This window comes from Camellia sinensis, chromosome 3 (genome assembly GCF_055761805.1).
Source record: "Camellia sinensis isolate YWXY chromosome 3, ASM5576180v1, whole genome shotgun sequence".
Lineage (NCBI taxonomy): Eukaryota > Viridiplantae > Streptophyta > Magnoliopsida > Ericales > Theaceae > Camellia > Camellia sinensis.
In genome coordinates this window covers 199,011,473-199,037,852 of record NC_138963.1, presented here as the reverse complement: position 1 = coordinate 199,037,852, position 26,380 = coordinate 199,011,473, and the positions used below count along the sequence as shown (strand labels likewise).

The 26,380-nt window shown below is 32.6% G+C and overlaps 1 protein-coding gene across 1 annotated transcript; it reads right to left on the bottom strand.

Annotated features, from left to right (window-relative positions):
* Positions 1-1,825: 1,825 nt before the first annotated feature.
* LOC145822151 (protein FAR1-RELATED SEQUENCE 6-like) lies at positions 1,826-26,380 on the bottom strand. Its single transcript, XM_082918754.1, has 4 exons — positions 24,197-26,380; positions 23,938-24,108; positions 23,730-23,847; positions 1,826-2,049 (listed from the first exon to the last, which is right to left on the bottom strand). The coding sequence occupies exons 1-4, from the start codon at positions 26,378-26,380 to the stop codon at positions 1,826-1,828; spliced, it is 2,697 nt and encodes an 898-aa protein (XP_082774880.1).

Genomic DNA, 26,380 nt, shown 5'->3' with positions numbered 1-26,380 from the left:
TATAGGGATGGTATTGGGATGGTATTACTAAAGCCCCTGTTTGTTTGCAGAGAAAGCTATGGGACTATTAGTCCCTTGGTATTGCTAATACCCTTGGAAGGGGGATTGGTAAAGAGGAGGTAGAGATGGTATTAGAAAATAGTGAGGGGATTAGAAATTTTTTTATTTTTTATATATTGGGAATTTTTTTTTAAATATAATGTTTAATTTTTTATATTTTTTTATTTGTTTTATTATTTTATATAAAAATAATTTAACAATTCATCACTATCAATCCCCTCACTATTAATCCCCTCACTAACAATCCCCTCACTATCAATCCCCTCCATTCTATCCCCTCACTATTAATACTCTCTGCATAAAAGAGATCGTGTAGCCATTTCTCCAAACCATGCACACAAGCAGACAAACAAACAAACGTCATCCTCACCAACAAGCAAACCAAAAACATAAATAAATAAATAAATTCATTGCAAAAGTACTTTTACTACCTATTATGCCTGTTTGGTGCAGCTTAAAAGTTATTTATTTCAGCTTTCAGCTTAATTTAAGTTATTTTGATGTGTTTGATTTAGCTTAACAATGCAGCTTATAGCTTTTTGTAAGTCAAAATCAGCTTATTCTTTGAGTGGGGCAGGAGATGCTTAATTTATAAGTCAGAAATCAGCTTATATTCATAATTATAAGTTATAAGCTATTAAGGCATAAGCTATAAGTACTTTCCCACAGTTCTACCAAACAGAGCCATTGAACTATATAGGTACCGGGTGCGATGGGGAAGAGGTACGTCTGGGGATTGTGATCCTCCTCATTCTATATTTGTAATGGAGAAGTTTTATTATTTCATTTAATGATGAGTATGATAATTTTTTTAATTTAAAATAATTATAAATTTATTTATTTATTTTATAATCATTAGATATGTAATAGAAATCTTCCATTATACACATGAAATAGAGAGGATCAAAGTCCGTACGTCTCGTATTGAAATCAAGTGCGAAGTTGGGAGAGTGTGGAAAAGCATATTGAGTGTGGTCTTATTTGGTGGAGTACATGACAAGATTAATGATAGCCCTTTTTCTTTTCTTTTTTTATTAGCAAAGAAAAATTTTATTTAACAGCATGAAATTAAAGGTACAAGAAGATGATATGCATTGAGAGAGATTCGGAAGTATAAAAATACTCCTACTACTGCTACTCACATCCATACAACTAACCCCTAAGCCTCTCAATTTTATTTTATTTTTTAAAAAGAGTTAAGAAAAACTTAACTAGAAAAATAAAATACATGAATTTCCACATAAAATACATGAAAAATAATGATAGCCCTTTTGATGGCTAATAAATGAAATTCATAATTTAGTGTGGTTAGTTTTAATTTAGAATTGACCTAAAAGTTAAGTGAGTTAGTTTGAAGGCATCACGTGCTTCAAATTATTATAAATTTTTGTTAAAATTTAAATTAATAAAATAAAAAATTTAAGATTTAATTTGTTACGTCAGCAATGCACAGATAATGCACAAATAGAGTGTATTGATAAATGCATGAATTCATGATCGAAAAACATGAAAGTAGCCGGAAATATTTTTACTACAAACTGAGAACACTTTCGATTTTTATTCACCAGAAAAGAAACCACTCTACTACACTTTCTTGTTTACTAATTCAAAACACCTACTTGCTTTGTTTGTATTCATTCAAAAAGGTTCAAAAGCTTTGGCTAATCTTCAGTTCTCTCAGCCTCTTCTCACCACAATCTCCCCCTTCACAGTTCATCAGTGTCTCTAATTCTTTTGATTTAAAATCAGAGTCAGAGTTAGAGTTCTATTTTTGAAACTTCAACGATTCTAAGTGGAAAGCCTCGAAAGCTTCATCATTCTCAAGGGTCAAAACTCCGGTGGAGAGTCGCCGTAAAGTTCCTCCCTCGAGAACAGTCTCCACGGTAGCCTCACATATGTTACAATTTCTGGTCAAAAGCAGACCCAGAGCTCCATTCACAGGATTCATTGTCCGACCACATGCTTCAAACAAAAGTGACTGAAACAAAGCTAAAACAAAAACAAAAAAACTTAGAAACAAAAGAAAGAACAAAGAAAGTTTAGCTATGATGATGGATTTGTTGTGGTTGAATTGGGTAGTGAATTACCAGATCGACGGGGACAGCGGCGATGAAATTGATGAGATCACTGTGGCCGAAGAACTTGGAGAGCAAGAGAGTGGCGTTAGCTTGGGCTTTGGGGGTCTCGATCTACTACAAACTTGACCTGAGTATGCATGCCTCGCTGCATCCCCTTCGCAGAACTCTATAGCCATTGCAGCTCATCTTCTCACTCTCTCTCTTTTTCTTTCTTTCTCTCTGGTTTTTTCTTCTTTTCTTTCAGCTATGATTCTTATGGTTTCTGTAAAGGAGAAGGAGACACCAAAAGAGGCTTAGACTTTTGTGTGTGTGTGTGTGTGTGTGTGTGTGTGAGAGAGAGAGAGAGAGAGAGAGAGAGAGATGGTGGATATTTGTTTAGGGTGGCCACAATATATACATATAATTGGCAAAAAATTATTCAATGGTTTTTGAGGAAGAATATTTTGTACTCAAATTTTGTATTTTATATAATGTGCAACACCAATAATGAATATGGTTTAATGTAGATTCTTAGGTACTTTTTTAAATAATTTTTATGAATATGTGTTATTGTTGTATTTATAATAATACCTTGATATATGCACTTGACTTGCACTTTATGAAAATACACATAGAAAGTGAGGTTTATGGCGTGCATTTAAAGTTGATGTGAAATACCGCTTTAATGGGCAAACAACCCAACCCTTGGAACATATTACAGCCCCACCCCAGGTGGCGAAGAGCTAACATCGAGATGCTAAACCTTCTTGTCAATATGAGTTCTTAGAGAAGATCAGTCTGTTATTCCTAAAGTAACTTTTATCCGCAGAGCGATGGCTCTTCCACTCGGCACTGTCGGATCACTAAGGCTGACTTTCGTCCTTGCTTGACGAGTGGGTCTTGCAATCAAGCTCCCTTTTACGCTCAAGGGCCAATCTTCATTTGGCACAAGGAAACCTTTGCACGCCTCCGTTACCTTTTGGGATAGGCTATGCCATATGCATTTGGATCATCTAGGGTGTTTCTCTCTAGGGTGATGGTGCAGTACACAAAACAAAATCATTTTGTGTACTGATGACCCAAAAAAAATGAAAAAAAAATAATGAAAAAATAGGGCAAACGCAAGAAAACGAAGAAGGAAAAGTAGTCATAGCAGCCATATGTTCAAACCTTCACTTTATTTTCTTTCATGGCAGCCATATGTTATGTTTTAGTAGCTTCAACACCCAAACCTTTCAAATAGAGCCCTAAATTACTCTCCCAATTTGTTCAATCCCAAACCCTTTCTTTAATCCTAATAAGCCCCAAACCCTAAATAATTTAGGGATTGAGGAAAGGGTTTGGGATTGAAGAAATTGAGAGAGAAATTTAGGGCTTTGTTTGGATTGAGAGGTTTGGGTGTTGGAGCTATTGAAACAGAACATATGGTTGCTATGGAAAAGAATGAAGTGAAGGTTTGAACATATGGTTGCCATGGCTGCCTTCTCTCCTTCGCCTTCTAGCATATGCCCTGTTTTTTCTTTTCCTTTTTTGGATCAGCAGTACACAAAACGACGTCATTTTGTATACTACACCATCACCCCAGAGAGAAATGCCCTAGAGATTTGAATGCCACGCCACACCAATAATTTTCTAAGTATGTATCATTATTGTTCTTGGAGTAACACCTTGATACATGCACGTGACTCACACCTTATGAGACTGTGCATACACAAAACCACACTGGCCATTTCTCATGCTCAATCGATGAATCTATGTCACAATCATGCTATTGGACTAAGATTGTTCTCTTACATTGCATGTATCGCAACACACTTTATAAAATATTTTACGTTATATAAATTTAAAAATATATAAATAATTTAACTAAAATTTTCAAGAAATTATTCTGAAAAAACAAATTTTGTTTCGTGCATCACACGTGCCTCGCGTGTGAATTGCTAGTTATACAATATTCTTGAAGTAACCTTGTGATATCCACACGTCATGACTTTAAGAGTAAAAATAAGGATAGATCATGCTGTTCATTTCTTACTCATTCTGTTATTAATACTCTTATTAGTTTAGCATCACAAATTGACATTGTGATATTTACTCTTTTTTTTTTTTTTACACGTCAAGACTTGTGAGACTACACAAAAGAAGATAGATTACGTTGTTCATTCCTCACACTCAACCAATCAAACTAAGTCAAGTTGGCTTCACTAATCCTATTAGTAATACTCTTATTAATTCAACATCACAAGTTGATAATTTGAAAATATTAAAGCGAAGATCACAAAACCGTTCCTTATTAAAACTAAAGTACAAAACGAAAAAGTTAAGAAAGATATCCTGCTAAGTAGGTGCTAGCAATAAATATTTTAATTAAACTACTCCGAAATTTTGGAAAAAATTCAAAGATAATTGCATTTAAAAGCTCATAATAGTTTGATGTATAAATAGATTTTATATTAGATTTGTTAGTCACTAGACACAAGACCACACAAGAAGAAAGATCATACCAACTATCTCATATGACCAACCCATCAATCTAGGTTGGGTCGACTTTGTTAGAAAATAATGATTTTTCGGTAACTTTAATTCGAAATTAAAGTGGGACCCAACCGTTAGTTGAGGTAGATCTAAGTGGTTTTGTATTCTCTTAAGTGAGAAGATTGCAATACAAAAATAATGAGCTAAAACCATTGAGTTATGAATGAGAATTGTCTCATAAACTGGGCATCAATAAAGTTGGGTTTAGATTTGGACTTAGTATTGATTTAGACTGGGTCTAGACTTGTACTTGTGCATGTGTTAGGTTTAGTCTTAGATTTGGACTTGGACATAGTCTTGAGCTTTGGGCTGAACTGTGTTGGGCTTAATTTGTGCATGTGTTTAAGATTGGGCTTGGATCGGGTTGTAACTCAACACCCGTATCCATTTTGCAACCCATCTAGTTTAATTCTCAAAATTTATACATTATATACATATTATGATTTATATAATGGTTTTGAAGTTTTGAACCTTTGTAACTCTAGCCCTAATGGCTATAGTTGATGGCATTTGATGACCCCATTGATGTTAGTCTTTATAGCTAAGGCTTTCCCCTACTAGTATAAATAAAGGTCTTTCTCCTCCAACTTAGTAGGTTGGTTTTAGAAAGGTTTTGTGATGGAAAATGAGATGATGTTTTGAGATAAAAAGTTGGAGATGGTTTCTACACTAAAGAAAATTTTTCCTATCTTCTTTTGTTAGCCTCTTCTTTGGTTCTTGTTAGAGAGAGTGTATCCATTGTCAAGTTCGCCTAAACTATTAAGAAAGTGCTTCTGCATTAGCTGGTTTCGACCGTCGTATACTGGGAGGCAGACGCCGGCATACCTCCGGCACCCATCGAGAGGCGGTGAATCTGTTTTAAGGAAACTGTGGTATCACACAGGTTTCGGTTTGATTCTTTTCTTATTGTTTGTTCTTTAATTTTTATTTAGTTTACCTTGACGAGTTCTAATCTTTACTTATCCATGTTAATAATTTGTTCTTTTAGTAATGTAATCTAATTTATTTTTGTATTTAGTTATGTCGTTTATTCTGTATTTCATCCTTTAATAAAAAAAAATTGTTTTGTCATTTCTATTTAATTTATTTTATATATTTTTCTTGTATTATTATGAAAAAATACCAACAGACTTTACTCATCCTAGTATTAATTCTCTGCATTTAAAAGCTCACAACAGTTTGATGTATAAATAGATTTTATAATAAATTTTTTACTCACTAGACACGAGACTACACAAGAAGAAAAATGACGTTAAATATCTCCTACGCCCAACCGATCAATTTAGGTTAGGTCGACTTTACTTATTCTATTATTAATTCTCTTATTGATTCAGCATTAGAAATTGATAATCCAAAAAATTATATAGAGACAATTGAAGGAAGGACGCGAATGCACCACTTATTGAAAACTAAAGAAAGAAACAAGAAAGTTTACTAGAATCTTGCTTTGGTTAGGGCAAGTAATAAATATTTTAATTAACACTCTCGGAATTTGGAAAAAAAAATTCAAAGATAATTGTATTTAAAAGCTCACATTAGAAACAAGATTATGTAAGAAGATAGATAACACCAATCATTTCTCATGCCTAACTTAGGGGTTGTTTGGGATGACCTAATTAAGTGTACTTTTTGTCTTTTTACGAAAAGATGTGTAAAAAAATAGAGAGGTGATGTGATGAAAAAAAGATAAAAAGATGAATTATTTTGTGTATGCCAAACTTGACCTAAATCCAGGTATTTTTATTCATCTTACTATTAATAGTCTTATTAATTCAACATTAACTCCAATAATTTGTTAAGCGGTAAGATTTGAGGATAAGATTCACATTCAAGGAATCACTAAAAATTTATTTGATCGTTAACTTTAAAATCCTAAAATTAATTGAGATGCGTTCAAATTAATCTAAACACCTAGTTATCAAAAAAAAAAATCTTATTAATTCAGCATTAGTAATTGATAATACAAAAATATTACTCTATGATGGGCATAGCCCTGGAGGGCCCGACCCACGATTGTTTTGGTTTACTCGAACAGTCACTCAATTAAGACCCAACGAACAAGCCCACGCACAGAGGCATATGTTAGGTTAGAAGTTAGCCACATGGCAAGACGAAGATCTTGCAGAGTTATTGCAACCATACACCAAGCATTAAATGAGGCTGATATGGCATTTAATGCTGTAAGACTTTTTACTCTAGGGCATGGCGAAACCACCATAACCGACGACAAGTAAACTATAGACTTTCGGCCAATAGGACAACATGAATTGATAGGAGAATGATTAGTAAGTGATATAAGGAAGAACGCTCAAGGGATAAGTGATTAAACTCTCTCTCTCTCTCCCTCTCTATGTATATATATATAAATATATCCTTCATCCACCTTGTCTTTCTAATTGCTATTTCGATCACATTTACTTCTAACTTGTTCGTCGGAGAGTCCACAAGAAAGAACCACCCCCATTTCGGAACTTTCATGTTGGGCTTATTGTAGGTGTAATTCAGAAGACAAAGGATCGTCAATCTGTGAAGTGTTTGGATCAGTCCAACCAATCTTACCCCGATCGAATTGCATTATCACTCTAGAATTGATATGTGAGTTAAGGTATTAACTATAGTTAATTATGTTGGAATGGTCGTCGAATGAAGTGGGAGGTGATTCGAAAGGAATATCCTCCGATGTCTGGGCACTAGAAGAGTGACTTCTTTTTTTGCGGCCTTTTTGGTCTCAACTATTTCCACCGTAAGATTTTGATTTTTTATTTGGATAAACTATTTAGTAGTGAACTTTGCTTGGGCATGAGCTCAAAAATACCTCCTAGGTATAATACCCCCATATCTATAATGCTACTTTTTTCTCTACCATTGGATTTCCAATTTCTTTACTTTCTTTACTTTTAATCGTGATCTCAGCCAAAGTTGTTGGTGGGTTCTTTTAAGAAGCAATTTTTGCATATTGCAAGTAGGGGTGTAAATCTAGCCCGGGTCACCCGGGCCCAACATGTCTGGTCTTGCGGGCTCCCTCCAAAATTTAGGGTGGGTCGGGCCACAGGCCAAAAAATTAATTCTAAGCCCAGGGATATTCGGGCCTTAGGCGGGCTGGTGGGCCAGGCCTCGAGCTAGTCCGACCATTTTTTTTTTTTTTTTTTAAATTTTTTCTACCAAAATTTTATTATTTTTCATTAAAAAATACACTGGGCCTCGGGCCAGCGGGCCCTAAGTGGGCCTTAAGCGGGCCGATGGACCGGGCCGAGCTTCAAAACAATGGCCCAAGCCCTGGCCCGAGCCCAACCTAAGCTCAAACGGGCCTAAACGGGCGTGGCCCATCTCGGGCCGCGGGCGGGCTTCGGGCTGCGAGCCATTTTTACACTCCTAATTGCAAGGTTACGGTCTAATTTATTGATTTTTAATTTATTTTGAGTCATATCATTTTTTTTATTTTTTTATACTCTCTTTGTCCCAAATCATTAGTTCCTTATTTTGTTTTTTATTGTCTTAAAATGTTAGTCCATGTTCAAAAATCAATGATTAAAATAGTATGAATTTTTTATTTTGCCCTTCTTTTAAATTTATTAACAATATAAACAATACAATTATGACAATTGATATTCCTAAAAAAATATATTATCAAAGGATAATTTTAAAAAATCAATATTTTTAAAGTGTAATAATTGTACTACAAAAAAAAAGTTGAATTCCCCAAAAGGAATTATTATTTTAGGACAAAGGGAGTGCGTTTTTTTTTTTTTTAAGTTTTAAAAAAATTAAAAAATCAGCTTTTAATTAACTTTCCAAAACAACTCTTAATTAACTTTCCAAAACAACTCCACGTGTCATTGGTATCTTCTTTTTATTTTTAAGTAAATTACATTTATTTTTTAGAAATTAAAAAAATATATATACATTTAATGTCACACTTTAATATAATTATATATACTAGTCTCTATTGATATTTTAATTCACATAATACTTAAATTATTCTTTATTAGCAATTTATTAGTGATATGAATAAAAAAAAATATTGTTGTTATTTATTTTCTACTAAAATATATATTTAATTTTATTTATTTTAGTTTTCACCTATCACATATATTAGTTTCGATTGTTTTAATCTTACTTAAAGAAAAGTAAATATAATTATTCTAAACTTGTAGAGTTTATTATATATATATTTTCAAAAAAATTAGAAAAAATGATTGTAATTTACCCTTTATTTTTTTTATTGATTTCAATAATAAAGTGTACAAATTTATGTCAGTGATTAGGAGGCAACCTTGTGATTGATTGAAATTACCATATTTTCCCGGTACCTAACAATTCCCCGAGTGAGGCTCTAAAATCACATAAAATTATAGAACATATTTTTATGGGTAAATTTCACTTTACCCCTATGGTTTAGGCTATGTGTGGATAACTCCTGTGATTGATGGAGCAATGTGCACCGTTAGCTTTTCCGTCTATTCAAACCGGCTGTGCAGTACATGCGAGTAATGTAAAATTGGGCATAGAAAGATGATTTTTCATTTAAATTAAATGACTAAAATACCCTCATCTTTATCCCCCATTTTCAAAGCAACCTTTCTTCTTCATTTTTCAAAACCTAGATCTGGAAAACTCTAACCAAAAAAAAAAAAATTACAAACTCAAGAGATCTAAATCGAATAGATTTGTTAAATCCTTTCTGCCAATATTCCTGGGTCAAACAAGTACCTAAAATGACAGGATGATTTTTTTTAAAAAAAATAAAGTTTTTCAAGTGGTAGCCTCCTCCATCAGAGAGATGAACAAAGCAAACAAAACGAAGAGAAAAATAGTTTATTCAATGTTTCAATTTCACCACAACCATTTTTATGTCTGAAAAGAAATTGATCAATCTAGAAAAATGACTGTATGAAGAAGAACACATGTTTAAGATGAGTTTACCACAAATCTAAATCTCAGATCCAGATCTACCACATCTCAGATGCAAATCCCAAAAATTAAAAAAATATTTAAAAAATCCAACAATGATTCCACCAAGTTAGAAGTCAAAATGCAAGACACAAAACCCCATTACATCACAACCATATGAGAGAGAGAGAGAGAGTTCGAATAGATGATGATGAAGAAACAGTGTCCGAATTAGCACTCTACCTCTTCATCGTCTTCGAATCCATGCCCTATCTACCTTGGATCTCTTCTTCAAGAATCCTATTTGGATCAATGTTTCCGTATCTACTCCTCTCTCTCTCTCTCTCTCTCTCCCTCCCTCTAATTTCTAACTTAATAATTGGTGAATTTGAAGCTTCTTTTTGGAATTATTAGTCAGAGATCTATTTATTATACTGCCCACTCATATGTCCTATTTGGTAGGACTTATTTTTAGCTTATATAAATTTTTAATTTAATTTAAGTTATTTTGATTATTTTAATGTGTTTGGTTTAACTTAACAATACAGCTTATACTTTTTTGTAAGTCAAAAATCAACTTATTCTTTGAGTGGGGAGGAGAAACTTAATTAATAAGTAAAAAATCAGCTTATGTTCACAGCTATAAGTTATAATCACTTTCTCACAGCTCTACCAAACGGGCCAATAGAAACAAACTAAAATTGCAAGGTTTTAAGCTATTGTAGACTGAGAATCACAACTTCTGTTTTTGGGTTTTGTATTTTTGGGCATGTTTACTTTAGTTTTTGTTTGGGTTAATTACAATAATAGTCCCTATAGTTTGGGACTTGTGTCACTTTGATCCTTAACTTTTCAATTGTGATACATTTGACTTTGAATTTTGAATCTTGTTCCAAATAAGAACAATTGAAAATATCATTAGATTTTTCAAGGGTAAAATCGTCAATTTGATAAAATATAAACTAATTTGATAAAAATAAATGTCAAAAAAATATTTTTAATTTTTTTAAAATTATTTTTATCCACCAATGATAAAATTATGTAAAATTAATAAAAATTACATGATTAATTTTTTTTAATTAATTTTACATGATCATCATCTAAACACGTAATAAAAATTAATTTGGTAAAAATAAATAAATAAATGTCTAAAAGATTTATCAATTTTACATAATTTTATTTTTAGGAGGTAGAAATAATTTTTAAAAATTCAAAAATATTTGTTTGACATTTATTTTTGTCAAATTAGTTTATATTTTATCAAATTGACAATTTTACCCTTGAAAAATCTAATTATATATTCAATTGTCCTTATTTGGAACAAGATTCAAAATTCATGATCAAATGTGTCACAATTGAAAAGTCAAGAACCAAAGTAACACAAGCCCCAAACTATAGGGACTATTTGTGTAATTTGCCCTTTTCGTTTTCATTTTTTGTGTTTTCCAAGTAAAAAAAATGAATATTTTTTTAAAAAAAATACCCATCATTTTCATAACAAATTTGCCAAATAAGTTTTTTGGATTTTTTCAGACTTTGAAGAGGGTTTGCTGATAAAAATTATGTTGTTTAAATTAATTTGTTAAATCAAAACCCTAATTTCATATATTGAAACCCTAAGTTCTCTCTCTTACTCTTCTCAAATGTACAACTATTAAATGGGAAATGCTAAACATAGATTATATATACAAGGGCAAAATAGTCTTTTTACTTCTAATGTTAATGGTGTTAACTGTGCACATTACTCCATCAACCACAGGAGGTTATGTGGTGATATTTGAAAGTCATGGAGTAATCCGCACATAGCCTAAACTATAGGGGTAAAGTGAAATTTGGCCTATTTTTTTTAAAGGGTTGTTGGATGAATTTTATTTATATATATATTTTTTATTTACATAAGTTCACATAATAAATATTATGTGTATATAAAGAATCTATTGTTATTTATTTTAATTTTTTTTGGATATAATTCCTATAAACAAACGACATTGGTTATGTAGATCCGCTTATAAAATAAAATAATTGTATAATTCATCTGATAACATGTATAATTTTTTGTGCACCTTTCTCCTAAAGAAAAACATGGTTTCATGTCCCCACTACTTTTAGTTTTTATTATTAAAAATTAAAATAGAAGGAGCTGATAATTTCATAGCTCTCTTCCGTTTAGGTGGGCATTGGAAGGTGCTAAAATGACTACCGAATTATCCACAAGTTGAGAAGCACCTTGGAAAAGCTTTAGGTCGCGTTTGATAGAGTTTTGTAAATATAATTTGAAAGTATAATTTGTAGTTTAAGTTTGTGAGTTTTAGAATTATAATTTGAGTGTGAAAATTTTGTTTGGTGAAGAGTTTTAAAAAGAATTTTGAATTGAGTGGGGAATTTTTGATGTAACATATGATATTTGATACAAAAACTTACAACTCATAACCAAATATACAACTCAAAATTTTATTAAAACACATAAAAAATATTTAAAAATTTTGAAAATATTTTTTTCGAATATATAAAAATTAACATATATCAATTGCAAAAAAAAAAAAAAATACTGTTCGTGTCAACCGGCCGGTCAACCGGTGGGACGACCGGTTAGGCCAAATTTAAAAAAAAAATTCTGAAAACCGCGCTTGAGACAGAGTATTTTGTGCAGAGTTTTAAAAACGTGATTTCAGAGCACGTTCCAAACATCATACTTGAATCAAGAATCAAGGCGTAGAACCATGGTTTGAAAACACAACCAAACACATATATTTTTAAAACATATATATATTTAAAGTTGTTTCTAGATTTATCGAACACACTCGTAATATTTAGCTCAAATGGCTGCTACATCTTTAGGAATGTCTGTTTGGATGGTAGAAGTTCCATTGGGCTTATCTTCTTCGGTCCTTGCTAAAACTTTGTAATCTATTTTGGGTTTTCCCTACTCTAAAAATAAATAAAAACTCTTGTAAATGATCCCAAAAAAAGAAAGAAAGAAACTAAAAAAATTGTCTTGGGTTGTTATAACTTGCAGAAGGATCCTTTGTTCACAAATTTTAATGTTCCTCTATTCCGAAACACTTGCAAATCATTGAATTTCAAGGTAGGATAATCTTAAGATATAATCTAGGTCTCGTTTGAAAAATTGATTATTTTAATAGGCTATTTTAGTTTTTAGTTATTTTAATAGGTTAAAATTGTTGTATTTAAAAAGATGATTGAATTTTTTTGTAATTTGATGTGATATTTTTGGTAAAAAATAAAATAATTATAGATTTGATGTGATGTCTTGTTTTATTAACTATTTTTTTTTATATATAAATTTTAGCTTAAAAAAGAGTCAAAATCCAGTTCCCAAACAGGGCCCTAATGTGATGTGAATGTTTAGTGACAGAGGGAAAAGGAAATTGGGAGACAGATATAATTAAAATCGTCGAAAATTTAACTGTTAGCAAATAGGCCAACAGCTAACGTAATGAAAAGGTTTCATCCTATAATGGGAAACAATCAATACCTCCAAATTGGAGTGTATCGAGTTGCCAACGGAGGCCTATGTTTTCTAAAACAGGCTTATTTTTTTCATACAGGGCCCAAACAAAAACAAAGTAATGAAAGCCCAATTAAAATATTAGCAACTAATATTTATGAAAACAAACAGAAAGGAAACTGGAACGAGGCCCATCCGTTGTGCTCTGATGATGATGGGCTGAGCTGAGCATAGTTAAGAGTTATAGGCTATTTTTCATCTTCTATATTGGGCTGTGACAAGGATTAATAACCTAGTTTTTCTTTGCATCTCCACTATTTTTCATTGATTATGTTAGTTGAATTATATTATTGGGTCGACTTAAATTTTTAAGATAATTTAGTGATTTAATATAATATCAGAATTCTGATTTCAAAATATCTTACATTCAAGTCATCCCACCTAGTTATTTCTATCATTTTACACTCTGTTAATTGATATAACCGTTAATTATGGAAGTCTTGCACATACTATTTTATAATAATCTCAACACCCATTTGACATTCATGTTTAGTGTGATAAATGTTATTTGTGATGGAATTGATGTTGTCCCCTTCCACATGGCCAAACTATACATGACTTCACTGCATGAGTCATCGTTGTCTGGTGGTCCTCTCTCTCACTCCTATGTTTCAAAAAAAAAAAAAAAAAAAATCCATTTTCTTGTGCACAATTCGAGTCAGTGAAAAGATGCCATGGTTGGTAGAACTTCCACTGTGGGGAGCATTCCTCGAAATTGACAACAACAAATACAACATCTTCTGCTTGTATTTCGTTCATAAATTTAGAGAAGGATTAGAAAAAAAAAAACTATGTATGAAATATAAAAATAAAAAACTCATATATTAAATTATGTGTCGAGATTTTTGTTTCTTAAGATTGTTATATGGACAATTGGGTAGGTATGTTTTGAAATAGGAGATAAAGAGAGGACTCCGTTTGGATGGAGGGGTTTGGTAAGAAAAGAAAAGAAATTGTGAGAATTGAAATTTTTTTCATTTATTTGAATAGTTAAGTATATGAGAAATGATGAGAGATTGTGAGAAAATGACTCTCACCAAACTTATGTTTTGTTTTTCACCAAAAGTGGTGAGCTTTGATAAGGAAGGAATTGGATTTAATAAAAAATTTCTAAAATACCAAATGGCACCGTGTGTGGGAAACCTAGCTCTATCACGTGGACCCATACGCTTGGGATGCTAATGTGAGGGCGCTGAATCCGTCCCACATCGGTCTCCTAGGAATTCTTGACCTATCTTATAAAGTGTGTCATACCAACAAACCTTCAAAAAGTCTTTTCTAATAAAGGAAGAAAACAAACCCAGGTTTGCCCCGGTGGTACAAAGCAGACAATATCTTGGTGCGTGCTACGACAGTGAGGTGGAACGCATAAATAGTGTCATTAGTAGAAAAACCACTGCTTGCTTCGTGACGAACTCCGACAATGGGAATCAAAGACACACCCCATTCTGGACTAGTATAAAGGGCTCCAATGATAGAGAGAACCAAAGATAAAGGTTTGACATTCCCTTCAGTGCATGACGACCCTATTGTTGGGAAATTTTCAAAATGAGTTTTTAAAATATATAATTTAATTTTTGGGTGTTTTCAAAACCTTCATTGGTTTTCTTTGGAAAGCTTGAAGTAAGCTTGGGGACTTTGTCCCACATCGAAAAAAAGAGGAAAACATGGAGCACTTAATAAAGTGCTACATGAAATATTCCTTTGAACATGGAATTGTGAGATGAAAGCTAGTGTGCATGCACTCACACTGGAAGGATGGTGCCTCGCACCATTCGTACACGCTCGCGCTTGTGGCGTGGGCAATGGGTTGTGTGGCATAGTAAAGTGGAATACAGTCAACTCCACATGGTAGTGACGTGGCATCCGTTGGCGATGAGTTAACCAACCGATCAAACGGTTGTGTGTCTAATCTAAAGCGGTTTGCCCATAGCCGTTGATTGGAGATACGCGCGATCATACGGATGAGATGGCACCCAATCGTGATCAGGTGTGATTAGTCAAGGCATCTATTCGGTGTGAGAATGATCTACACCGTAGATCGTTGATCCAACGGTCAGATCTGATCAGATGCGATCAAAGGACATGACCATTTGATCAGATGCATCAAGGCCTATAAATGGGTTGCAAAATCAGCCATTTTAGGCCAAGTTTGGGGACTTCAAAAAAAGCCAAAAAGCCAAAAAGTTACTCAAAAAGTTAAAAAGTTAACACTATTCACCAAAAGTCAACAATTACGGCTGCACAATTCCCTTCAAATCAATTTTTACAATTTTTTATTACACATTTTTCAATAAAAAGTCAAAAAGTTAACCCAAACATCCATATTTTCAACCTCAATTTTTTAGTCCAAAAAGACAAAAAGTGCACTTTTTTAGTCTTCCCAAACTTGGCCTTAATCTATCCAAATTCTTGAAAAGCATTCCTGCAATTCTCTCTCTCTTTCTCTCCCTCTCGATTTAGAGTTTTCGATCAAGAGTTTCTTAAGCAAGTTTCTACTTTTTTTTATTGACAATCAAATTCTGCAGACTTGATTATTAGCGTCTTGGTTTTCTTGATCATGTCAAGAGTATTCTGATCTACTTTCGTCAATACAGACGCCAGTAAACTTGATCTTTAGATCAGGCTTCATTATATCCTAGGCGAATTTGCTGTAACCTCCTGCACATCTTTTGGTAGGTGCAAATATTGTCTTTAAGAAAGCGATTAAATAACGTGACTTGAAGTACTAAATTTCTGTTTAATATAGACAAGATCATCGCCAAGTTTTTAAGACCCGAAGACCACCAACTGAAAAATTCAAGACGAATTGTTCCAACACCTATGGACCACGACAACCAAACCCCTGATGAGGCAGAGTGACGTCGTGTCGTTGTTGCTAAGTCGTCTCACCGTCTGATCGTTGAGAGAGACCACCGCGATCGCATCATCGACTCATTGGGTTTGGAGATCACTGAGTTTTGCACCCAGTCGATGAAGTTCATGGCCACCCCGACAACCCTTATGAAAAAACACAATAGATGTGTTTGGTTTGTGTTTGTAGAGTAGTTTTGAGATAAAAAGTACGAAAACTTGTTTAGTTTGTCTTTTTTCAGAAATAATTTTGAAATTTTGTTTTGGGAAAAGAGTTTTAAAAAAAGTGATTGATTTAATGTGTATGAGAGAGAGTGTGATTTTGGAAAGTAGGTAACCAAACAAAATTTTGAAATTTTTTTTGAAAAAATTTGTTTGATTTGATTACTCTTGAAAATTTGTTTGTAAAGAATTTTTTCCAAAATTTTTTCTGAAGAACAAACCAAATAATTTTTTTTCTTTTCTCACATCATAATCCAAATAAAAGCATGAAAGCACAGAGAATCTTTACCCACCAGAACCTACCATGTTTTAGGTTTTGTTTGGTAAAAAAATTGAAATATGGTTTCGCGTTGGAGCCAGGTCTTGAGTCGGATTTGGAGTACTGATCATGTCTATTGACTAACTCCAATTCCAGCCTCAGAATCCAATATTTGACTTTGACCTACACCCATTCACTTTGTTTTTTTTGTAATGTTTTTGTTCCCCGAGCCTACCAAACAGGAATGCCGCCCATACCCAACAGTCTAAATCGTACATGTTTAACTTTTTATTTTTTATTTGGCACAAATAATACAGTTCAATGTTTTAGTACTTGGAAGAAGCTTCTAAGAAACCTCTTTTGGTCCCACGTGATTTACATGGCAGCCGGAAACATTACTAGGTGGTTTAAGAGCCCTATGTATTTTTTTTTCCTCATTAATCATTGAGGAGTGTTTTGAGAAGATTGTTAAAAGTTAATTTTTTTATATGAGAAATGAGATAATTCAAAATAAATTAAAAGTTAATTTTTAACTTTTTATTGATATTTCCAAATAGCCCCTAAATGCTAAGTTTCTCGTTTTTATTATTAACTTTAACACGAAATTGTAGATCTTACCTTTTTTATAACACGGGTACTATCATACTCCAACATCATGAATTGACCACTCTAATTTTTTTATATATTAGATAAGACTAGGTTATCTACACTACAACATAATGCATAAATGAAATACTTGTTTTAATATGCCGAAAGACAATTACAATATATATTACTTTCAACAAGTGCCCACAAAAATATAAAGAAATAAAATACTCAAACACACGTCATAACAAGGAATTATACTTTTAGTTATCAAATTTTTAGTCGTCGAAGGTTATTTTTTAGTTGCCAAAAGTTAATGGCAACTAAAGTCCTTCGTCGCCAATTAGTTGCCGAAACCTTGTCGGTGATAGGCAATAACTACTAAAACAAATTTAGTCACCAAACATAACTTTTTGACAATGAAAAATTTAATCGCCAATAATAATCAAATCAAATTGAAATTCTCTAGTCGCTAATAATAATACATTTAGCGAGTATATATGTTAATCGCCGTTTTATGTCAACATTAGCCACTAGATAGTTTAGTCGTCATTAATTTTCACAATTAAATATTTTAGTCACCAAAAAACCTGATATTTTTATTTTATTACATTTTACGACCAAACATTTGAAATGTAGGGGCTTTTGGCCATGGACTAGACCTACATTGGTTGCACAAGCCACAAGTTACTTTATAACCATTAAAGTAACAAATTTTCTTGTACTTGCAGTCTCTTTCAGCTCTTAAAAAAAATGACTAAAGGTTAAAAGTAAAAAGGATAAAATATAGTAAATTTTATAAGTTTGACATAATTATATCAGGTTTTATTAAAGATTTAATTCATATAATACTTAGTTTCATGTTAATCATTTGGTTATATGAATAAAAAGCTAAGGTTTTTTTTATTTTAATCTTTGTGTTTTCTCACCATATGCATTATTTTAATCCATTGAATATTATAAAATAAGGTTAGTATAATTATATCAAAATTACAAAATTTATTATATTTTTTTCAAAACTCACGACCAAAGTAATTTGTCCAAGTAATAAAGCTAATAGCATGTGAATCATATTTTATTTCTATTTTTTATGGTCTTTTTTTTCTTCTCAATTTTCCAATAAATGATATTAGATTTTAAAAAATTAGCCAAATAACTTGGTTGGCAAGAGAGAGAAAACAAAGAGAAGGATTAATCGGGACCATATAGAGAGAGAGAGAGGATTAATTGGGACCATCCAATTGGCACCATAAGTTTATACTCTTGTATATATTTTAGTTGTGTTGTGCCGACTTCCTAGTTTATGAGTGCCGACCAAACTAATAAAATTAAGCAATCTGAGTTAGTTGAAGCATATTCACCCCAATCACCTATACCAGAGTCTTCTGTCTCCATATGGAAACTGTATAGCTCACTGTAACCTCTCTAATGGTGGAGCCTATTGACACATTGTTGATTGACATTAGATGCATATAATAATTGTAGTTATTATCATCTACTAAATTAATTTTATTATTTATGTAAATTATGTGGCATCATTCTGATAGTTGCACAGAATTAAAATATAAAAAATTACATAACAGAAAATATAGTATGTAGTTGAGATTTCGCTGTGTTTTATGCAGTAATGTTGATTTTTTTTTTTTTTTTTTTTTCTGAAATTTCCTATGTGTTATGGAGATAACAACTAATCTAATTCATTCTATATTAGTTTGGATGGTAAGAATTTTAAATGGGAATGAAATTATGAGTTTTTATAATTTCTTTGGAATAAAAAATATAATTCTTGATTATGTATTCAAACTGAAATAATTTTTCGAAATCAATCAGGAATGTGGCCCTCACAACTACTTGGCAATTTCTCATTCCAACTCAATTCAAAAGGGGGAAAAATAAAATAAAATAAAATAAAATAAATAAAATTACAAATATGCCTCTTGAAATTTGTTTAAAACACGGATTGCCCCATTTGATTTGAAAAATTACAAATATCCCTTGTCAAAAAAACTTATTTAACAAAATTAACTAAAAAAATAAATTTTCTATCTGCTCTCATATAGAGTAATAAAATTACTTTAATTACTAACTGAAATAAATTTGTGACATAATTAAAACTTGTTAATTGAATTGATAATTTATTAATAAAATGGGTCATTTATTATGAAATAAGAAACTTCAGTGGATGGAATGTAATTTTCAGAATCATAGGGAATAATTTATATTTTGAGCAAATTTCAAGAGGTGTATTTGTAATTTATTCCAAAAAAAATTTTCTACTATACTACTATATGTAGAGCAATTGACAAAATTAAAAATCATAGTCGGTCCCTTTTTTCTTTTCTTTTTTTTTTTCTCTCTCCTCTAATCTCTTTCTAACTTTCATATTTGTTATTGTTAGGTGTACCTCTTACACAATTTTATTTTATTTTGTAATGGAAAAATGGTTTCTGAATTTCTTAATTTCTTGATGGAGGACAATAATTAACAAAGGGTATTTCACAATTATTAAAAATAAAAATTAGTACACAAATAAAAATTTTATTTAGTATTTTCACCCAAAATAATGTAGCTCTGGTATTTTTGAGATTACAAGTTGTAATGATGGGGGTTGGGGGCTTAAATTAAGAGAAAGAAAAAAATTTAAAATGACTTTTGTTATAAATTATATCCAATTGTCATCGTAGTCAACTGAACACGCGGACAATGTGCAAGAGCTACCGTATTCTTATCCACTGCAAATATGAATCCCAAACCTCACTAACGTTCTGTTTGGTATGGAGAATTTAGGGAGAAATTTAGAAAGTGAAAGAAAAAAGTTATGTCAAATTAAATAAAATATAGGTATATTTTATTTATATTTTACCTATTTTTTCTCTTTTTCTTCTCAAATTTTTCAAATTAATACAACCTAAAGATTATTTTGGAAGTTAATTTTTCAAGTAATTTTTTTATGAAAAAAAGTATAAGAAAATAGAAAGATTTAATTTTTTTTAATGAGCTTTTGAGTTTTTAACTAAAATATTATCTTTTTAAAATAGCCATAAATACGCATAAAATACATGCCTGGATTAATGGTTAGCCATATATGCTCACCATATGGAGACTATCATCACGTGAGTATTGTGTAAACATTTTTATAAATTTTTTAAAATTTAGGCTTGTTTTGAAAATTAAGAAAAAAAAGTAAATTTATTAGTTTTTTTTAAAAAAAATATGCAAAAAAAATTAAATAACTTATATAATCCAAATAGATCGATAAATTAATAAATTGATGTTTTTTAATTACCAAAATAAACCTTAAAGAATTTTGAACATTTTGTGATGGAGAGATGTTTGGATCAAAATGTGAATAAATACTGAATAGATGAGCTGACTGACAAGACCGACCAAGTCTTTAGAAAATTGATTTTTTCAAAAATGTTTCCGCCCCCCTCAAAATAAGACCCCCTCGACCCCCTCTGAACTGGACAGCACGTGATGGGTCACGTGACATACCAAGCCCGACGCCCCTCCTATTTCAGAATTCAAACACATTTTTGAACGGGAAAAAATAGCTCGAGGAGATTTTTGAATGGGAAAATATAGAGGAGATGACAATGGCGATCAAGAGGCAGAACGACTCCTCCTGAACTCGACGGCTCCAACTCCCAACTCCGAAGGCCGATTCCTTCAGCTCCTCCCTTTCACTCCGACGTCCTTGACTGCGACGCCCGACGCCCGACGCACTCTCTCTCTCCCTCCCTTTCCATCTTATTCAACGGACCCCCTCCTCCCCTTCACGCCCCGACGACAGGTCTGACTCTGTCCTCTCGAGTCCCGACTGCCTCTATTTCAATCTGGTGTATATATATATATATATATATGTATATATGTTGATTTTGCCCTAATTTTGCCAACTTCCGAAATTTCAGAAATTGTCATCCCCAAGTTGAGGTAATATATATGTTGTTGAAATTTTTGAAATTAACATATATATGTTGTTGATGCCCTAATTTATACAGATTTGTTCAGATTTCTGAAATCTGTGTAAAAATCTCTGTAAAATCTGAACAGATGGATTGAATTTCTGAAATTGAAAATCTGTGTAAAATCTGAACATATGGATTGATGCCCTAATTAACATATATTTTATTATTCTCAATTCCATATTTTATTATTAGGTAAAATATGTGTAAAAATCAAATTTCTGAAATTAAATTTGTTGAATCAAATTTATGAAATCAAATTTACCTTTGCTTTTGTTTTTGACTTAAATAAGATGATTAAAATTAAGATAGTGACTTTGGAAAATTAACATTTGAGCTATTTACTTACACTGACCTATTTACTGAATCTGTGTAAAATCTGTGACTATCAAATTTGCCATTGCCGTTGAGTGAATTGGAGTTTGAATTGGAGTTTGAATAGTTAATGAGCTATTTACTTACACTCAGCTATTTACTGAATCTGTGTAAAATGTGTGACTATCAAATTTGCCAAAGTAGTTAAGTGAATTGGAGTTTGAATTGGAGTTTGAATAGTTAAGAGCTATTTACTTACACTGAGCTATTTACTGAATCTATGTAAAATCTGTGACTATCAAATTTGCCAAAGTAGTTAAGTGAAATGGAGTTTGAATAGTTAATGAGCTATTTACTTAACTATTTGAAATTTGCCAAAGTAGATTAAAATTGAAAAGTCACTATCAAATTTCTGAAATCAAATTTGCCAAAGTAGATCAAATAGTTGTTTAACCCTTCTATTTACTTAATGGAGTTTGAATTGGATTTATGAAATGGAACTAGCCCAATGTTCAAATTTCACTTAAACAGCATGAACCAAGGTGTTAATGTTCGAGTTTCACTTACAATTCAAAAATGGAACTAGCCCAATGCACAGAAAATGTAACTTGTATGAGTTCAAATTCAAACTGACAGTGTTTGAATTTTCACTTTTTGATTCAATTTCAGACTATTCCCATATGAGACTATTGAGTTCACTTTCTGATTCAATTTTCAGTTAATGAGGATAACTTGTTATTGCAGATGTCAAGTTCAACTGTGAACGCCAGTAGCTCAGATCGGTTGATGTACTTTAACAAAAATTGTCCTACATGTAAGAAAAAAGCTATCATTCAAATTTCTGAGACCGATCGAAACAAAAACAAGCTATTCTACTCTTGTAATGGTTGTGGTCTTTTCATTGGATGGTGTGTGCCTATGAATTCAGAATGTGGAGATCAAGAAATTCCAAGACAAGTAGAAAGAGAACTGCTAAGATCTATGACGGAACAAGTTCGAGCTATGACCGAACAACAAAGATCTATGACGGAACAAGTTCGAGCTATGACCGAACAACAAAGATCTATGACGGAACAATTTAGCTGTGTTACTGCAAAGATGCAAAAACTAAAATTTGTGATGTTTTTCTTGCTTGTAATTGGTGTGTTATTACTTATGAAGATGTAAAGCTAGTTAGAAGTAGAAGTAGAAGTAGATTGAACTATGTTTTGTTGTGGAATGGAATATGTATTGTTGAATATGTTTTGTGGAATGGAATATGTGTTGTTGTTAATTGTTGAATTTTTGAGTGGAATGGAAATGACCCACTGAATTGTTGAATTGTCATTGTTGAATTGCTGAATGAAGATGTGGAATGAAGATGTGGTATTGTGGAATTGTTGTGGAATGAAGATGTGTTATTGTGGAATTGTTGTGGAATGAATATGTGTACCATGAACAGGTTTTAAACCATGAATTGAACCATGACCCATGACAGATTTTAAACCATGTCAGATTTTAAACAGGTTTGTTGTGGAATGAAGATGTTGTGGAATTGTTGTGGAATCAAGATGTTGAGCATGAACCATGACAGATTTTTTACAGATTTGAACCATGATTTGAACCATAAACAGACATATTTTGGCAACCATGATTTGAACCATACACAGATATATTTTTGCAACCATGATTTGAACCATAACTAGATTTTACAGATTTGAACCATAAACAGATTTTAAACAGCATGAACCATGAACCCTCATTGACAGCATAAACCATGAACCATCATTGACAGATTTTAAACAGCATGAACCATGAACCATCATTGACAGAACCAGATTTCAGACATTTCAGCATGATTTTTACACAGATTACACAGATTTTTAAACCAGATTTTAGACAGATTTTTAAACCAGATTTCAGACATTTGAGCATGAAATGTGAACCATGAACCAGATTTTACACAGATTTGTACACAGATTTCAGATTTTTACCAGATTTCACATCATTGACAGATTTTTGCAAATTTTACACAGATTTTTACAGATTTGAACCATGAACTAAAAAAATCATATTTTGGCTAAAATCATTTTTCTTATAGATTTCTTAAACCATGAACTGTGAACAGAGATTCTGCATGAACTCTCAAAAAATCATGCTCAAACACTGACAAAATGCTCAAACACTGTCAAAATAGCAAAATGAAACAGATTTTTTTACAGAATTTTATAAACCATCAACTATGAACTGAAAATGCTGAAAGACAAATTGTCAAAATAAACCATGCACTCAATAACCAATCTTCGAAATTCATACACAACATGCGTTAGACATGTAATATGGGACTTAACATAATAAGTTTCAATCTCAAAAACAAAATGTCAATGTTCAATAAACTAGTCAAACATTTCTACAATCTCCATCATTCATTCGCGCTGTGCAATGTCCGTCATTCATTCCCGGTGTGCATGCATTAGAACCCGATGGGGTTAGAGATCCAGATCCAAAAAATTGAGTTGGACCATGAATCAAACTTCTCGGTGTGCCGCTTACAAAGTTCGATGGGATAAGAGATGTGCCTCCAATAGCATTTACGACCTATCATAATTCAAGTAAAAAAAGTCATGTTACAAAATATTTGTAAATGAAAACAAAAAATGAATGTAAAGTCGTCTTATGAACACATACCGGTGAATACACACTATTTTGCATGCCAACCATATATGGATAATATGATGTATAAGCTTGAGCTTGAGCTTGAGCTTGAACTTGAGCTTGAACTTCAGCTTGAGCTTGAGCTTGAACTTGAGCTTGAACTTCAGCTTGAGCTTGAGCTTCAAATTGAAGAACCTTAGCAGCCTATATTGGTTCAAGAGTTTGTAAAAATGTAGTTGAAAAGAGTTTGTTAAAAAATTAAAAAACAAGTTCAATTCCATGTACAATTTACCTTTGCTTTTGTTTGTTTTTTTGCCGTTGCCTTGAACCGATTCACTATTTGATCTACTTTGGCAACCTTTCGTTTCGTTACTGGACGACCTCTTCGCCGAACAACCAAAGGACTAACCACCTTCCTCGTACTAGCACCCGATGTACATCCGGTGGCAATTGGACTTTTTGTAGAAGATGGTATCCTATTAGTAGAAGGTGGTAAATTACTCCCATCACCCGATTCATCGTGCATGACTCTATCCTTCATTTCATCCAACCCATGGTCTATAATTTTAATTTTCCCTTCTGAATTACCAGCAAGTTGTATAATGGCGATCAATTTCTTGTTCATCCTCTCATAACAACTTGTATTGAAATCATCTCCAAAGCCAGTGTACGTGGTTTTGATGCATGTGTACTCTCGAACCAAATCTTTCCTCCAACGTGGCAAAATGTACTTACTTGGCACCTCATTTATGCACCTTCTCACTAGCACCGCGAGTGAGTGAGCACACATAATCCCTCTAAACTGAAACAACCGACACATACACTGAACTTCACATTCAATTGAATTAAAATACACAACAAAGTCCACATGCTTCATCTTGTCACAAACTACCATTGCTTCTTGGACATTATATGTACAAATTGCTCCCTCCTCTCTGACAATCACGGCTTGACAGTACACTAATCTCTTCAACTCTCCTTGAACTTCTTTGAATTTTGCATTGGTGTAGGCTTGTTGAAATTGCTTCTCGAAGCCATATATAGTTAGACAATCAAACAATTTGTGTCGAGACTTGAAGTCTGATTTCTTCTCTTTCTCTACCTTACTTCTCAACGCATTGTCATATTGTTCAACAAATTGTTTTAATGTAGTCTTCGGGTTGACATATCCATCAAAAAAAGCATTCATGCTTTCACTTCGTTGTGTTGTTGACATGCCAGCCCAAAAAATGTCTTTAACATATATAGGAACCCATCGATGCCGCTCATAATATAGTACCCCCAACCAGTCATTATCATAAAGATTGAATTTAGTAAGCATCTCTTCCCATTTTTCCTCAAATTCATCTGTTGTCAAACAATCATAAATTGCATTTTGTATAGCCAACTTCATGGGTTCATACTGAGCATATCCTTTCAATTTCTCCGGTATTTTCTTCATTACATGCCATAAGCACCATCGATGCCGGGCCTGTGGAAAGACAATTTCTATAGCATTTTGCATAGCTCTGCACTGATCAGTTATGATAGCTTTTGGAGGTTTATTTGACATGCAACTTAACCACGACTTAAATAGCCAAACAAATGTGTCGGTGTCTTCACTACATAACAATCCACAACCAAGCAAAATAGACTGTCCATGGTGATTGACTCCTACAAATGGAGCAAATGGCATGTCATATTTGTTCGTCAGATAAGTTGTGCCAAATGAAACAACATCTCCAAATGATTCATACATAGCCCGACTCCTTGCATCAGCCCAAAACAAGTTTCTAATGCGAAACTCCTCATCAACATCAATCACATAAAAGAATTTCTCACTATGTGCTTGCATCCTCATAAAATAACTTTGAAGTGATTCAGCATCACCTTCACCAAGCCTTAATCTTCTAGCTCTATTGATGTAATTCCTTGCATCTCGCTCATCAAATGTCAATGACTCGTATCCCCTCGCTTCAACAACCATTGAATGATAGTTCCTAGACACCCCAATCCCTGCTTGATCATTGATTTCTAATCTTCTCTTCACAGGAGTACGAATTTTCTTATTCATTGCAAAATGACGAGAGTCGGTGGGAATCAACTCATGATTATGCTCAAGGTTAACTGTGGTTAACATATATGTCCCATTCTTTTGTAGAGTACCTCGTACCCTTGCTTTGCAACCAATTTTTGTGGACAAAGATGGCTTCAAAGGGTTCACTTCTGATTTCTTTTTTCTCTCCCCCGCTCGAGAACATTCAATTGCAAAGTTTTTTAATTCGCCATCATCTCCAAAATGTTGTGCTCTATGAGCTATAGAAAAGCCAACATACTTAGCATATGTGGCATAAAATGTGTACACTTCTTCCCTTGAGCTAAAACACATACCCTTCTTCGGTTCTTCAACTTGTTTTTGAGGGGGTCGGAAATCAGATTCAACTTGTTCACCCTCATTTACTAAAGGATTGTCACAACCATTTGAATCAACCTCCAT